Source organism: Patiria miniata, unplaced genomic scaffold (genome assembly GCF_015706575.1).
Source record: "Patiria miniata isolate m_02_andy unplaced genomic scaffold, ASM1570657v1 HiC_scaffold_17, whole genome shotgun sequence".
In the NCBI taxonomy this organism is placed as follows: domain Eukaryota; kingdom Metazoa; phylum Echinodermata; class Asteroidea; order Valvatida; family Asterinidae; genus Patiria; species Patiria miniata.
The window spans coordinates 1853072-1869857 of record NW_024037055.1 but is presented as its reverse complement, the minus strand read 5'-3'; the positions used below and the strand labels follow the sequence as shown (position 1 = coordinate 1869857).

General features: G+C 40.7%; 3 protein-coding genes across 3 annotated transcripts; 1 reads left to right on the top strand and 2 right to left on the bottom strand.

Annotated features, from left to right (window-relative positions):
- Nucleotides 1-222: 222 nt before the first annotated feature.
- LOC119723365 (retinol dehydrogenase 8-like) lies at nt 223-4819 on the bottom strand. The gene is made up of 4 exons (XM_038193966.1): nt 4088-4819; nt 3419-3601; nt 2902-2995; nt 223-1571 (listed from the first exon to the last, which is right to left on the bottom strand). The coding sequence occupies exons 1-4, from the start codon at nt 4383-4385 to the stop codon at nt 1238-1240; spliced, it is 909 nt and encodes a 302-aa protein (XP_038049894.1). The 5' UTR covers nt 4386-4819; the 3' UTR covers nt 223-1237.
- Nucleotides 4820-5531: 712 nt separating this feature from the next.
- On the top strand, nt 5532-11664 carry LOC119723363 (thymus-specific serine protease-like). Its single transcript, XM_038193963.1, has 10 exons — nt 5532-5775; nt 6190-6371; nt 7330-7466; nt 7853-7948; nt 8326-8467; nt 8758-8872; nt 9184-9385; nt 9609-9702; nt 10151-10359; nt 11015-11664. The coding sequence occupies exons 1-10, from the start codon at nt 5569-5571 to the stop codon at nt 11119-11121; spliced, it is 1491 nt and encodes a 496-aa protein (XP_038049891.1). The 5' UTR covers nt 5532-5568; the 3' UTR covers nt 11122-11664.
- Nucleotides 11665-12730: 1066 nt separating this feature from the next.
- LOC119723366 (mediator of RNA polymerase II transcription subunit 4-like) lies at nt 12731-16781 on the bottom strand. Its single transcript, XM_038193967.1, has 6 exons — nt 16674-16781; nt 15572-15632; nt 15095-15265; nt 14503-14647; nt 13866-13994; nt 12731-13485 (listed from the first exon to the last, which is right to left on the bottom strand). Exons 1-6 carry the CDS (start codon nt 16742-16744, stop codon nt 13280-13282), a joined length of 783 nt encoding a protein of 260 aa, XP_038049895.1. The 5' UTR covers nt 16745-16781; the 3' UTR covers nt 12731-13279.
- Nucleotides 16782-16786: the final 5 nt, after the last annotated feature.

Here is a 16786-nt window from a genome sequence, read left to right as displayed (position 1 = left end):
AGTTTCGACGCTTTTTACCCCGTGTATGTAAACTCAGATTGAAAATGATGGAGCGAACCGAAAAATTGAAGGGCGCCCTCATTTGGTCAAGTTTTGACATTGTTATGAGGGTACAAGACCCGGCAAAATAGATTCCCATCGAACCCTATGATAATTACGCGTACTTCCAACAATTATTTTAAATACTCACAACTCTCCAAGGAATCTGAGACACCCATCGAATTAAAGCTTATTTCATCGTCTTTTATTTACTGTCCATTATTTTGGAGTTAATGATTTTGGGGAGAAAATTTCATCCAAAGATGATCACCCCTAATTAAACCAGTCCTGAAGCCCATCGACATTTCGAAAACTATGATGAACGCCTACGCTTCATCACAAAATAGAGTCATTTTAGGGCCTAATTTCATCCAATTTCACAGAAATAGGAGCTCGCAGTCCTCTGTACGGCTTTCATCCTCATAAGTTGTTACAAATCCTCAAGTTCACTGCCAAATGCTGTAATGCCTGAGAATTTGAGGCCATACAATATCGTGATTGGCGGGCGGGGGCAATTCTAGCTCTGGGCCTTTTTACAGATCTGCGTCCTAATATTTTGGATATCCTTTTACCTTTTTCATCCCCACAGAATAAACTTAGTATGACTTTTGTGACACTCTTATCAAAAACCAATATCAAAAATAAGATGTAAACAATTCTAGTTTCGAAATAAGAACTCATTTCTTTGTACTCGTTTCCGTCTGCCCGACCCCCAACTGCTGCACCCAAAGCCTCTTCTGTGCCGCGCGCACATTGATTGGTGTTAGAACTGAAATAAAATAATTTGAAATGATCGTTTTTCTTATCTTCAGCTATCAGGGAGTCAACCTTTACTCTTTCATTTTCGTTTGATATAAATCGTACGGCTTCACACTTACCGTTTGTTCCATGTAAACGTACCGGCAAACCTTTAAGGAGACCGAATTTTAAATTCCTCGACAGAAGTTTTTTGTACACAAATATGAAAAGCAACTAATATTTCAAAACATATGTATTACAGATGCAATATGACGATACATGGTCTGAACAGGTGCCATATTATATCGATAAGCATAAAAACAAAATTGTGAATTCTGATCGCCAATTCATCGCTTGTTGATTACAATGTAACCTACAACTTGTGACTACTTTTAATTTTTAAAGGGTTTCTTATCCTCGAAAATACAGCAGTATTTCGTTGCATTCCAACTAAATTAGCTCAGTCTGTTTTGGTAAGTGAGTAAAAGTGCCTATCGCCGAGGGCGTCAACTTGTCGCATTGCGGCCAACGCCTTGGAGAACTCGCTGGTCTGGTACCGCAGGTGCGGCTCCTCGCAGACTATGGCCTCCCGCACGACCACCGCCACTTCGTCTGGTGTCTGTATCGAGCCAATCAACTGCTGGGCTTCGGGCGATGAGAACCGGAAGAGGAAGGCAGCGGTCGTGATGTCATCAAAGCCCGCTTCTTTGGGCGTGGTGGTGACGAATTGTAACGGGTCGTCCACGGATTTGGTCATGTTGGATTTTACCAATCCCGGTTCGATAAGGACAGCCCTGAAACAGCAAAGACTGCCAATTTAGTGGAATTCTGACAATTTATAATTTACTTCACGCGTTAGCGAAGGGAACTTTTTGATGAAGGCTAATAAAATACTGCAGAAAACGTAAAAGTTCATGTACATCAAGAGGACTTTTTAGGGGAAGGGAACAAGACATGAGGAAGTCAGGACAAATGCGGAAAGCAAGGTAGGGGTAAATTGACGCTTGGGGGCGCTGCTCAAAAACTGAATTGCAAAATTTTCCAAGAATTTTCCGGGATTGATACTTCGGACACATGGCCTTTTGTAGGCCATTATATCAAACTTTCTAATATTGCATTCAAAATGTGTCCGTAAGTTTTTGCGTGAAGTGGAATCCGTATTAATTAGCGAGCCACGGCGGGGTAGCAAGGCTCGGCGGCCCGTCTGACAGGGATGATAATGTCCGTACGGGGTTTCCTATTCCCAGCACGATATGTGACAGAGGAGTACCCCCCCCCCCCTCCATCTCCCCATATACCCTATACACACCCTAGACTGTTATTGTCTAACACACCCCTAGATATCTCAAAAGAAGTCCTGAGCTTCTACACAAATGAGGGGGAGGGCTCTGTCACATATCGTGCTATGACAAAAGCCGGCCGGAATATACGTATATAGACATGGAGATAAACTACTCCTTAGCCCCCTTTCCAGCAGTTTGTAAGTCCCCCTCTCCTCCCCAACCCCTCCCCCTTTCGTGGGACAAGTCGACGTCTTCGAAATTACAGAAGTATTTCCGTCCCTGCAACCATAATCGTCCCTATATTATGCAGCGGGGCGATCACATTTAGTGCGTCCATTTTATTTCCAACCTTGGGCGACGAGGCTTGTGCTCCCCCACAAAATAAATCCAAAAGAAAAGAAGTCGCTCCGCGTCCACGTTATTTCATTGTTATCAGTTCGTTTGAGTGCCTACTTTCGCTTACTATGTACTATAGCTGACCGTCATTGATTGTTAACACTTCAAGGATAGGACCCAAAACTATAGCTGCAAAGAAGTCTACTAGGCCTATCTAAACTCTTTCAAACCGTCACAAAGCGAATACACAGGCTTTTAGACTGCATGTTACCTTGAAATTCTTCTACCTCTTTGCCATTTTTTTGGACGGATATATATATAGTCCGCTTGACAAAAAATAGCAAACTGCATTGAAAATCACCGTACGGATATCAGCATTTCAAGTTTGTTCCTTTGCTAATCCACAGTATTAGTCTTTTCTCTCTTTGTTGTCCCCAACCCTAACCCCACACCAAGAAAAAAGATAAACCGTGTGAGGATGGTGTGTCGGTATTTTCTTGCTTACCAGATGTTGTAGAGTCTGAGAACAGGCGCCAACGATTCGGTGATTCCCTCGACAGCAAATTTACTGGCTGCGTAGAATGACTGGAACGGTTGACCTAAAAATAATCAATTTTATTAAGAAATGAATGAAAGTTATATTGATGCACGACACACCTGCTTTCAGACTTAAATCAGTAATCACAGTTAGGTTTGGTGTAAATTAGGCAAGAGAAAGAATGTGCAATCAATGTCCTCCATTGCATTCCATGGTCACACATTATTACGATCCATTCAATAATTGTTTCTGGCTTACTGATTGTAACTAAATTTTACTTCTATAAAACTTGAGGAAGAGGTTGCACCATGCATTTAGGTAGTTTTTATCAAGTAAAGTTTTCTTTTCCGGACCATTCATGTTGGACAGTGCATAATATTATGATTGTAAAATCTTTCATTCTTGTACGGGATTATAATTATTGTTACTTCAGTTTTAACAAATTGACTTTGCCTTTTTCATCGACTGCAGTACGTAGTCTTACTTTCGAGGCCGAAGACGCTTGACATGTTGACGATCCGTCCTGCCTTCCTGGTCTTCATAGAGGGAAGGACGGCTCGAATCATTCTCACTGTCCCCCAGAAATTGACATCGAACAGGGCCTGGGCTTTGTCCAGAGACGGTAGTGAGTCCACGGTTTCCCATATAATCAGACCAGCATTATTCACTTGTTCGTAAAGAAAAGTTATGGCAATAAGACAAAAGACGATCAGATTTTCTTGAAAAGCTCCCCAATCCCGAAATATCTTCTATAGTTATATTCTAGTTACTCATACAATCGATTTCGCTATAGTAAAAGCGGTGTTTGCTGTACCGTACGTGCGTGCTCTTCGAATTCAAGTCCATCAAGCATTGAGGAAGAGTTACTGACATTCGTATCCAATTACCGGCTGCATTAATGTGTTTCCTGGACCACTGAGGGCTAGTCTAGTGTCTGTTTGTCTGTCTTTTTGTCTGTCTGTGGTGTCGTGGTGTCTGTCAGATTGACTGGCCGACTGACTGAGTCACTGACTATAACAGGCAGTTGGACTAGGCATATAGGAAAGCCAATGGTTAACTCGGCTCCCTTATCCCTGTCCTGTAACACGGCTGATCCATCATTACGGATCCAGAGGAAACTCTGATAACTTACAGTAGAAGTACTCGAACTTACCCAGAACATCAATGCGGCCTTCTTTCTCCACGATCTCATCCACCACGCCCTGCTGGTCCCCGGCCTGGCCGACATCGAGTTCACGAACGAACAGAGTCTCACCGAGAATCCCGCCACTTTCCCCGCCGGCCGCAGCCTCCAGCGGCCCCCGTCTCTCCGCGGTCGGGTCCCGCATTGTGGCGTAAACTCGGAACCGTCGCTCCGGGTCTTTAGCGAGGAGCACCGCGGTGGCTAGACCGATGCCGGCGGAGCAGCCGGTGATCAGAACAATGACCTTGTTGTCAGCTTTACCTGCCATACTCGCTTCCTTCCACTCAGTTGCCCTAAATTATTGTGTCAGTGTAACGACAGAGTGCCGTGCTTCCCCAACTCCCTCGCGAACAGCTTCTGTCGAACTCAGTGAAAGCACTTTTCACACTTTCCTCTTTCGCACACACAGCATGCAGTTTACCGGGTGAAGCTAAAATAAACAAGTTGTTCACCTTTGCATCATGATATATACTGAGGCAGGCTTGGCATCTGATCCTAGGTTTCCTGTCACGTTTAGGTTATTGATGACGATTTAGGGTTATGGTTCAACTGTTCGGACAGACGAGTTTAGCTGGCTGCGGCCCGCAATTTGAAACTCGCACGTATAGGGTCCAAGGCAATCGGAAGCGATCGAACAGACAAGCTACCGGATAGTAAGTGGGCGTATCTTATTCAAGGTCGGATGAACTTATGGATGAAATAGAGATCGATTAAAAAAAAATATTTTCCGTGTTAAAAAAGTTAGTGACACCCATTAATTTTGTGCAGCGCGCCCTCTTTTGAAAGAACGTTTTAATTTGCTTGAGCTGGTCTTGTATTTTTTTTGCGAAAAACCGAATGATTTGCCTCATATACAAAAGCATTGTGTAATCTAGTTCGGCTAATTATAAGAAGAAATTACAGGTTAATTAAGCTGGTATATACAGTCGACTCTCGTTAGTACAAACTCTGTTAATACAAAATTCTGGTCATAACAAACGTAAAGCCTTGGTCCCGACTGTGCTTTTATGTGCGCAATGAATGGGACCGATGTTCCTCTTAATACAACATTCTGATATCCTCCATGGTCCAAACGAGTTTGTTATAACGAGACTCGACTGTATTGAGTTATTGTCCGCACATTGAGTATATCTTTATTGTTCCATGAAAGTTGGCATTTTAAAGAATTTCTCCTTTTCTCTGGCTTTTGGTCTTGGCCTAAAGTTGTGGGAGGACGGTGTAGGCTCGCGTGACATCCTATGGCAATGTGACTCTTCTGTGGATTTTACTTTTTAACTTTAGCCTTCTATTTCGGCAGGAACACTGTTGAGATATTTTAACTCGGATTTTTTTAACACCCACATTTGATTAACAATCATAAAACAGTCGTAGAGATCATTAAACTTTTTGTCACATGACACACAAACCTCGATCACCTGACCGGCCACCGGAGCAACACATGCGATCCCACAATGGCTGTTCACAGGCTCGCGGTGCTCATCTTTCTCACATTTTTCGTCGGTTTGGCCTGGTCCTTACCGCGATTTCTCCATGGGAGACCCCGGGGTGGGATGCTTGGAGCCCCGAGGAGACGATCAGGCGGTTCGCTGCCTCCCGATCAGTGGTTGGAACAGAAACTAGATCATTTCAACGATGCCGATCTCAGGACTTGGCAACAGGTACGATAGACCAGCTATTATAAGGTCCATCTCCCAATTCTTTTACAAACTATTTGAATTTAATAGGCATTGGTAGTGAGGGACTTTACTGGAGACCTAACGCATTGATAAGTCATGGATATTTCCTGCTTTTCATTCGTTTTATGTGGATAATCTAGACTAGTTTTCAGAGATTCAAAATGTACACAACTAATACTATGATTCATACTCATTATGATCAAACTGATGCTCTTTGCACATAGTCTGGGCTTCGTGTTATTTATCACAGGTGTAGATTACAACACATTAGTGAGAATGTTAGTGATCACGGCAAAAATTAAGGCTATATGAGTAAACATTATTGCAACACTTGCGGCACAGTTCCTTGTATTATTACAAGTGAATACAGGTGCTAAAATATAATTGTGTTTGCAGCGCTACTTTGTCAACGATACCTTCTTCAAGCCCGGCGGTCCAGTCTTTCTCATGATTGGTGGAGAAGGCACCGCCAATCCTATCTGGATGGTAGAAGGAACATGGGTCGTCATGGCTGAACGACTGGGGGCGTTGTGCCTGATGCTGGAGCACCGATTTTATGGGAAAAGTCATCCTACTCCGTAAGAAATGATCAAAGAAAACTGGAAGTTATCACAGAAAGCTTCATGTTCTTAAAATTTGGGTATTTTTCACATAAACTCCTTGGCTTTGTTAATGGCAAAAAAAGGGAAGATCAATTTCAAATTTTGACACTTTTTTTTTAATGTGGACTGACCTAGAAAGCCTTCAAACACCAAGTGGTGCAATAAATGGTGGCCTTTTGTGGCCCATGTTCAGAGGGTCAGGGGTTCAAATTCTGCTGCTACCTATATCACAACCACCACCACTATTTTGTAATTCATCAGTCAAGCCATTTACAATATAAATTCCTGATGAGCAGTGGAGCTGGTGTTACGCAAGCCAACAGGAGACATGTTTCTGTCAAGCAATTTTTTAAACAGTTTGCAATTATCAACTCGATCAAATGCCTTAGACATATCTAACAACAGGGTATAAACATTGCTCCTATTAAAATTGTAATGAGAAATAACTTCATTCATGACAAAAGTACACTGAGTGGTGGAGGCATGTTGTTTAAATCCAAACTGAAGATCAGAATTACTTAAAAGCACTCTCTTCCTTCAAGATAATTACCCAATCGAAAATGTTGCCAATAATGCTACTACAAGTGATTGCCCCATACTTGTCAGAACTACTTAACAATTTTCTGTTGCACTATGTAATGGGGACAATGGTACCACAATTCATACTTCCTGGACTGCCATGAATTAACATACATTAACATACAATATTTGAACACTTTTGCCAAAAGGAATAATAATTGGCCAGAAGAATAGGAGGAAGTATTGCCATACATCGCTCCCTCAATGCAATCCAGTTATCCCCCCCCCCAATTTGGGCCAAGCAAGTACACATAGCCACACCCTTGCCCCACCCTACCCTACACCCTGTGTATTTCACTGTCTGTTTGATAATGAAGCCTTGTACTCTGTTTTAATATCCTACACCTCATTTTAGTGATATTTCCGTGGAGAGCCTGAGCTTCCTAAACAGCGAGCAGGCCCTAGCAGACCTGGCCTACTTCAGACAGTACATGGGCATGAAAATGAACGTCACATACAGCAAGTGGATCTCCTTCGGTGGTTCTTACCCAGGTAAACATTAACAAAATCTTGAAATCCTTTGAATTATTATGGCCAAGTAAAACCATTAACCTGTTACTTGTCCCCACCCCCTTTCTTGTCCCCACCCCGTCTCTTTTCCCCCGGCTGTCCTTTGTGTTTAAAAATCAAACATTTTGGGTATACATGCTGTTTGTTTTTATGTTCTTCCAGCAATATTGTAGCTATGTATACAAGATAGAATCTGTTAATAGAAAGCATTACAGCTCATTTGAACACAAAAATATCAGCAAGAGTCAAGAAAATGGAAGAATCCATTTTGGAAAATCTGCCATTTGTACAAAAAGAATTAAGATCAATATATCTAGTGGATGGTTCAAAATCTACAATTATTTTGAATGATCACTGTCTTTAATTAGGTAGTCTCTCAGCTTGGTTCCGTCTGAAATACCCTCATCTAGTGGATGGTGCCGTGGCAACCAGTGGACCATTACTGGCCCAGCTAGACTTCACAGGTCAGTCACTACACAGTGAGCCCTCTTGTGTCCACTTTTTGGTCACAAACCGAATACAATAAAAGGCTTAGAAGAAAAAAAATACAAATTAAGAATGGAAGAATATCTCCCTTTTGTCGCACATTATTGACTTGGGTATTGGCAATATGCATAAACAATAGAGGGTGCTCTTTAACATTTAAGAGTCTGCATCAGCGAAGGACACTTTGCTACATGGTACAGACTCTTACATCCAATGCACATGCACAAGGGATGCATTCTACTCATTTGAACATTGTCAACAATTTCATAAGCTGGTTTATGCTAAGCATTAATTTCTGTTTAAAGCTTTTGTGTTTAGAAAATGTTCTAATTTTGAATTGGTTGCCTTCAATCAGGTTACGTGTCCGTGGTGCGGGATTCTCTGGCAACGAGCCCGCAGGGAGATATGTGCAACACCAACATCATGCAGGCCACAACGCAGGTGGAACAACTCCTGCAGCACCGTGTGGGATGGGCGGACCTGACCAAGATGTTCCAGTAAAGCTGTTATTTTTAAAATTATTTTATTGATTGTTAATTATTTTATTGATTGATTAAATGATCTGACTGCCGATGTCTAAATTGGACCAGGCACAGAGATTTAAGATCCACTAAGGGAACTTTTTGTTGTGTTTAAAAAATATATATTAGTGACCTACATTTTTAAACAACTCATTTGAAATATGGAAATATGCTCAATTGGGGCAATTTACAAGGCGTTAAAAGGTTCATAATCAATGTTTTTCTTAAACTACATTATATTTCCCCTGATTTTTCTTTCTCTGCAGAGTCTGTAAGCCACTGAACGGATCCAACCCCAACGATGTCTCCAATTTCTATGAGGCCATCGCGGGCAACTTCTTTGGGGTGGTGCAGTACAACAAAGACAATCGTGCATTTGAGGTAAAACTGGAAAACACAAGATCAGTCAGTGTTAGTGAAGTGTCCTATTAGTTAATAATTGCAAAAACTTTCAAATTGCCTGCAATATGAAAGTTAAACTATCGTCACAAAAACTCTTTAAGACTTGGTGTTTGAAAACTTGAATTTTAAAAATTGGAATCAGTGCAATTTATTGCAGAAAATTTTTGGTCTCCAAAGTGGACTCGACATCGACTTATAATTATACAAACTTTGGCATGTGCAAATTTGAAAGTTTGAATATATTCGAAAAATATAGTATTATGACATTGTCATTTTTTAAAAACTGCTAGGGAGCGGTAGGCACCGACATCACCATTGACACCCTGTGTGGCATCATGGGTAATACCTCTATCGGCGTGCCCCTGGCGCGCTACGCTGCCGTCAACACGCTGTTACTGCAGACATACGGGGAGAAGTGTCTGGACGTATCTTACGATGACATGATCACTGAGATGAGACAGACGTCTTGGGAAAGCTCGGCATCTGAAGGAGGTCAGTTCCAAAAACGAAAAAAAATCTGGTTAGCAAATAAACCGGTTACCAACCAAAATGTGGTTGGTGGACATTGCTTGTGGCTGGTTGTCCGCTATTTTATAGTTCAAACATACAGTCTTGCTGAGCAATTTGTTATGACTAGCTACTTGAGAAGAGTATGTAATCAGGCCAAACTATACTTGGGCCATTGTTGTAAGTTTACTATAATTTTATCATACAGGTCGACAGTGGGTGTACCAGACATGTACTGAGTTTGGGTTCTTCCAAACATCGGATGGCAAGGACCAACCATTCGGCAATGGCTTCCCTGTCAGGTAGTCCCAACTATCATTAGAAAGACAACTCCAGATGCATGATCACTGTGGACTCACGAGGCCCCCTTCAATGGAGAAACCATTGTGCATGCTATTGTACAAAGCAACTGCCCGTGACAGATTATATGAACAATAGCTAGCACAGTGTTTTCTCCATTGAAGGGGGCCTTCGTGATAGAAGTGACAGTGTGACTGATTGTCTGTAGAGTTGAGGCTAGATCATACCGTGTACTAATGCAATGCAAATAGAATGTGTGACATAACCGCGAGAATTTACGCTTCACATTTGGATGAAAAATTTCAACTCCAGCTGATTTCACTATGAATGTTGTACGACGTTAAATTCACTTTGAATTCATATTAAAATGAACTTGCCCACTGGTTTATTGTTAACAGAAATAGCAAAATGGTTCCAACCTTGATTGAATTTTGTTCTTTTCTTTTGTAGCTTCTCCCTGCAGCAGTGCTCTGACATCTACGGGAAACAGTTCAACAAGACCACGTTGACTCAAGGCATTGCACGCACTAACACCAACTACGGAGCCAAGGGCATCCGAGCAACCAAAGTCATCTTCCCTAACGGTTCAATCGATCCCTGGCACTACCTGGGAATCACCAAGGATGTCTCTGAGACTGAAACAGCAGTCTACATCAATGGCAAGTGGCAACCAATTACTTGATTTTAATGAATATTTTCAAAGATCACAATTGGGCGGGGGTCCTGACATTAGTCTATGCAAAACTGATGTCAAGTTTTGCACTTTGCACAGATGTTTTTTTTTTCACAAAGGCAAAACTCAACATTCTGAATACAGCGATTAGTGTATCCCCACTAATCCATATCTTTGAGTCATCGAGTAAAATTTTGCAAGGAACAAAATATCCTCCTCAGTCCTCACTATAAGTTTGTTTTTAGGATAAGCATGTTAAAAACTTACCAAAATCTATGTTTTTACTGACGCCACCTTGTTGATGTTCGTTGTTTGTTGAGACTTAACGGTGTGACTGCCACGCATGGATGTAAAGTATGGAAATATAGATTATAGCTTGGCGCGGACATCTAGGAACTTCTAAACTCTCCATGTCTTGTTCCCAGACCCATTTTCATAAAACTGCTTGGTTCTTTAGTCTGGAGTGCTAAATGGCAACACAGAGCAACCGAGAAAAACTCACATATGCATGCTAATGAAAATTATGATATAAATCACCAAGTGTCACACACTGTCTGTTGAGAAATCGTCATACCAAAAGTTATTCTACAAATTCTACTAAATGAAATGATTTCAATTTTTTATTTCTGTTATTAAAACAGGTACTGCTCACTGTGCCAACATGTACCCAGCACTGCCCTCGGATCCCCCTCAGCTTGTACAAGCCAGGGACACCATCTTCAAAGCTGTGGAGGCCTGGATCCAATAAGAACGGCATCCAATCATTTAATCACAAATTTTACAAGAAGGCTTATTTTGTATTAATTTCTACTTGAATTTTTGTTGCAATTACGATATTGTAAAATTTTATCATTTATTAAATGAATTATTGATTTTGTATGAAATACAATGTCCTCATCTCTATAGTACTACTGCAATCAAATCATGTCAATCACAAGTATCATCACAAGTCAGTCACATGTAGCTTCTAACATGATTTGAGATGTTATGACTTTTAATACGGATTTGTCTACAGTTTCAATGTCAATACTTTGATATTGATTTGCTCCATAGATTTGTTTTTATCCAATTCAACAGTACTCACGAAATGTAATCCAACTGGCAGTTGAAAGTTATGTCATCATGTTGATTACTAGAAATATAATATCACCTTCACTTGTTATTTAACCATTTGAAATATTCTTCATTATTTTAGAAATAACTTCAAAGTTTTCCAACCATCAAAATATAAGGAAAACGTATGTATCTGTATCTGTATCATTATAGTCGGTAAAGCATCCCAGGGGAAACATCACACCAACTTAGAGAGAAGACAATGAGAAGAAATTACAGTTTTAGAGGTGGGAGGAAAAGCCCAGAAGATATTCTGGGGAAAACCCACGGAATCAGGCAGGGACTGAAACCCCAATCCACATATTGGCCCAGGCGGGATTCGAACCCGGGTCACAGCGGTGAAAGGCGAGGAAAGTACCGCTACGTAAACCTGACTCTCCAATGTGAATTAGTGAAGTATGTGTATGAGAAGAAATGACAGTTTTAGAGGTGCGAGGAAAAGCCCAGAAGCTATTCTGGGGAAAACCCAAGGAATAAGGGAGGGACTGAAAACCCAATCCACATGTTGGCCCAGGCGGGATTTGAACCCGGGTCACAGCGGTGGAAGGTGAGGAAATTATCGCTACGCCAACCTGACTCTCCAATGTGAATTAGTGAAGTATGTGAATTTATCCAGCGTAGATTTCTTGCAAACAAAACCTGCCTTTCCAGTCTGCCACTCACCTGAAAACCTGTAAACATTTGTTTATATCCCATGTGACTTTTGCAATTGATGTTTTTAGAAAAAATGTCCATCTTTGTGATGTGTTGTTATTCAACTTAAAAAGTTGTGAATAAAGATTATTTCATTCTCTTCAATTGGCAACTATAAACTCTACCGTTTTCTGTCTTCTGGCTTGAAATACAGGAGTACATGTGTACTGTTACAGTGTAGTAGAAAAATGTACATGTACATGTGAATCTACATCTCTAAGCAAGAAACTTTGTTTTGTAATCAAGTGTTGTTTATCCTTTCTGTATGTATTTGTGTGTGTATGGTTTTCTTAAGATGGAATTTGTGCATCGAGGTGATGTAAAGCAAATTAGGTTTTGCCCTTCATGTGTATAACACACTGAGTATACAGTGTGAAGGGCAAAACCTAATTTGATTTCAGGATGATTCCTGCCATTATTTGGTCGCTTGTGCACGCACAGCTTGAATCAAAGTTCCGGTAGCACACACTTGAGTACAGGAGCATCCTATCAATTGTTTTAAAACAATTGGCCAACTTTGATCTACCAGCACACTGACCTCAATACAGTTTAAGTGTTGACACAAAATCTGTGACATCTACACACATCAGTGTTTTTAATATTTACTATCTGTTCTAACTGACGGCCCAAATTAACAGGCAAGAGATAAAATGAAACAGCCTTTTTACAAATTATATACAAATATTAAAAGTGATACAAGATTTACCCTTCAACCATAGTCCCTGAATTTTGAGTTGATCATGTGAATAAGGTCAATGGGTCATTCTAAGGCCCAAGTTTTGTTTTTTTCATGATGGATGAAAACCCAGTCCAATTATGAAAATACCTCAAACTCTTTGGGATTTTTTAACATGAAAATTGGCTTACGGCTAATCTTGGTCCAGTTTGACCTCAGTGTCAAAGTTCAAGTTCATATCCAGTAGTCGCCTTGACGCTTTCATATCAGCTTAAGCTTTCACTGGAACTGCTGCTGGAGGAATCGGTGGACATAACCTCCACATCATCCTCGTTTTTTTTTGCAGGACTGGGAAATTCTGGGTCATTTTTTTTTACCTTGGTGTCAAAGTTCAAAGTTCATATCTAAGGCCGCCACAACGCTTTCATAAACTTTCACTCGAACTGCTGCTGGAGGAATCGGTGGACATGACCTCCACGTCATCTTCGTTCTCTTTGTTCTGACCTGGGGCACCGAGGTCAAGGTTCAGCTCGGTGCTGTGGTGGCTGATGCCGGACGGCATGCTCAGGCTGGCCGTGAGTTCGCTGGAGGGCTGCCAGGTCAGGCCGCTGGTACCCGAAGGGGCACCATCTAAATCAAATGAAGACGCAAATTTTACCAGTGATACTTTACAATTTTGCTTGCCAGATTTATGGTCAGTATTGTACACCTAAATGAGGTTGGGGGGGGGAGGTGGAAGAAGGGGGATCAGTGGAGGACATCTTTTAAAAACAATATTTAATAGCCTATGCTTTTTCAGAGAGAAGGCGAAACCTGGACAAAATGAAGGCCAAAATACATGATCCAGTTAAAAAATTGTACTAAATACTAGACAGCACATCTTAATTAAACAGAACAGCATTCAGAGATTTATTATTGGGTTTTTGCCCTTCACTTGGGACAACACTGAGAATACAGTGTTTATAAAGCTACGTCGGTAAAGAGCAAAGAAAAATTCATTTGTTTCTCACCTCCTCCAGATGCCGCTGATGCTCCCTCAGTAACCCCATTGGTTGCCTGGGCAACAGGAAGATTGCTCAGTCTACCCAGAATGCCCATGCGCATCTCCAGGTCTGTCGGGTATGGCCTACGTGCGTCACCTGACAGAATCATTGAAAGAGTGCAAATTAACATCACAACAATTAATACGATACAAATATATCTTCTTATTGACCAATTACATAACTCTTAAAATAAGTTCCACAAAAGGTTTTTGAAATGGTTCTAATTGGTAAAGCTTTCCCCACTCTTCTCTGTTTTGAAGAATTTAAGAAACCTTCGTCTTTCCATTTTTTGATAAAATTGAAGAATTTTGACTTAATTTGTACGATCAATCAAAGGACAATCAACTTGTTGACAAACGTTGACAATAAACCATTTATTCTTTGTTCCACCATCACTAACACCGACCACAATCAGTTGAGAACAGAGAACTAAAGACAGAACTAGCGTGACTAACGATTCTCTTCAAGGTTGCCAAAAATGCTCATGTCAAGTCCGAAAACAGGTGTTTAGAGCTACGACTACGTCTATTTCACCATGTGCCCATTGACAAAGACCTAGGCAAAGCCTTAAGCAAGACATTTTAACACAGCCATATTTGTGTACCTTGTGCCCAGGACAGAGGGGCTGAGACTGCATTTGTGGCGCTGATCCGATGCGCATACTTAATGAGCTCCTCGGCAGATATGGCTCCCTTATTCGCTTTGTCTATGGCTTTGAGTTTCTCCTTAGCCTGGTAGATTGCTGTTGCCTGGAATGAACAAATATCGAGTGACCATGACGTTAGTTGAATTTTAATGATGCGTGGCATCAAGGTCATAGGCTGTATCCTTTGTTGTTCATGTTCAGCCATATATAATTGAGGCCCACAATATACTGGACACCATTCGCACTGCCTCTCGATATCATCGGCACTGCCTCAAAAATATCAACACTGATTGTTTGAGGATTTTAAAGGATTGAGGCAGCAGTCACCTATCTATTGAACACATTAAAAAGAAAGGAATGATTTTGGAGGACTGAGGCAGAATCCAACTTTTACATGGTGGCAACTGGAGGGATTTTGCAGGATTGAGGATGGTTCCTAGCCAAAAAGGGCCTAGGCAGTGAGGGTTAAGGATTTATCTATTGTAGGGGTTCTACAGGTGTTAGTGTTGAGGCAGGAAACACTCCTTAGAAGACAATCTTCTCTGCTCACCAGAATATGCTCAGCTTCCTTGAGTTGCCTCTGCAGCTGTTTGATGTCCTCGTCTCTCTTGTCCACCTCCTCCTGCAGACATTCCATCTCCCGCCGCTGCTCCCTCTGCTCCTCAGTCTTCTTGAGTGTTGCTTCAATCTCCTCATTCTTCTTCATCAGCATGTCCATAATCTGCAATCCAGAGGGAGGGGGTGTTTAATATTGCACTGCAATATGATTCTACAGTAGTTTTTTTGGTGAGGAAATACTGGAAAGGCAAAGCTAAGGTTCAAATATGTTGGAATTTTATTTACATTAAATGTCTTAATATGATTACAGTTTTATTCAGAATTTAAAAATTAGAACTTTTGTGAAATACACAAAATAAAATTCCTCGAATCATAGTAGCAAAATCCTCCATTCAATTCTATGTATAGACAATGCAAAGGTTAAAAGTTATGCAAATTTCATGATGGTTACAGTGTATTTATAGATTACCTGAGGATCCTCAAGAGCTGGCATTCTCTGCCTCACAGCTGCAGTAGACTCAAACAGGTCTCTGATTTGTTGGTAAAATATAAAAGAGGTGTACATGTATGTGAATAAACAGCCTCTTTCTATTAATGTGGAAACCTTTAAGAACCGTCTTCAAATCACTTCTTTGTGGTAGTTTGTTCAACTACAAGTTTGTTATCAGTATTGCTGTGTGTGAAGTTAGAAATAAAAATGTTGTTAGAATTTTAAAGAAATCAAAAATGTGACATAATCAGGCACACTGGAGCAAAATGAAACTAGTAGCTTGGAAAGGAATGTACATTTAGAGGATGCTTTGTTGGCTGTCTAGACTAAACCTATGGGGGGGGAGCTACATTTTTGTGAAATATTTTGAAAGACAATTGGAAAGTTTCGAAGTCCACACCTTAAGTTAAATAGTAGACCTATATTAGCTTGAGAAACTCCAGCTCCAATGCTCATCGGGAATTTTACATAGTCATAGGGCTGGAGGCACATTAGCTTGAGTAACTCCAGCTGACATGCTCCATATTCATTCACATGTGAATGAATATGGAGCATGTCAGCTGTATTACTCAAGCTAGAGGCACATCTAGTTTTTGTCCAGTGGTTGGAAAATGGCAGAGGCATTTTAGTAAAGGCCAAATTTCACGGCCTCCACCATTTTCCAACCGCTGGACAAAAATTAGACGTGCCTCCAGCTCTAATTCGAGATGAGCATTGGACTGAGCAAACTAAAACTGTTTGAAAACTAAACTCATTCATTTTCTCAAAATATCAATGAAAATGGCAGACGGCAATCATGATCTCAAAAATTCTGATATCTGATTTTAAATAAAATATTAACACTCATAACAGTAGGCCCTACGCGAAAGTGCAAAAAAAAGCAAAGAACAAAAAAACCCAAATTTCAATCACAATTTCCTATTCAGAAAAAAAAGTTCACCCAATGAACAGCGCCCTCACCAGGCCTACTTTAACACATTATATCTTTAAAATTACGTTTCTTTTACCATCTACTTTTAATGTGTGTAAAGAATACAAACAGCAAATAACGCTAACTCCAAAATTTAGAGACAATACTTACTTAGTGAGGCATTCTGCCTCTTCAACTAGAGACAACAGCTTCGATTTTGTTGATGCACTGGCGGCCGCCATCTTGTTTTAGTTGACTTTAGTTTACTCTTTCAAAAATATATA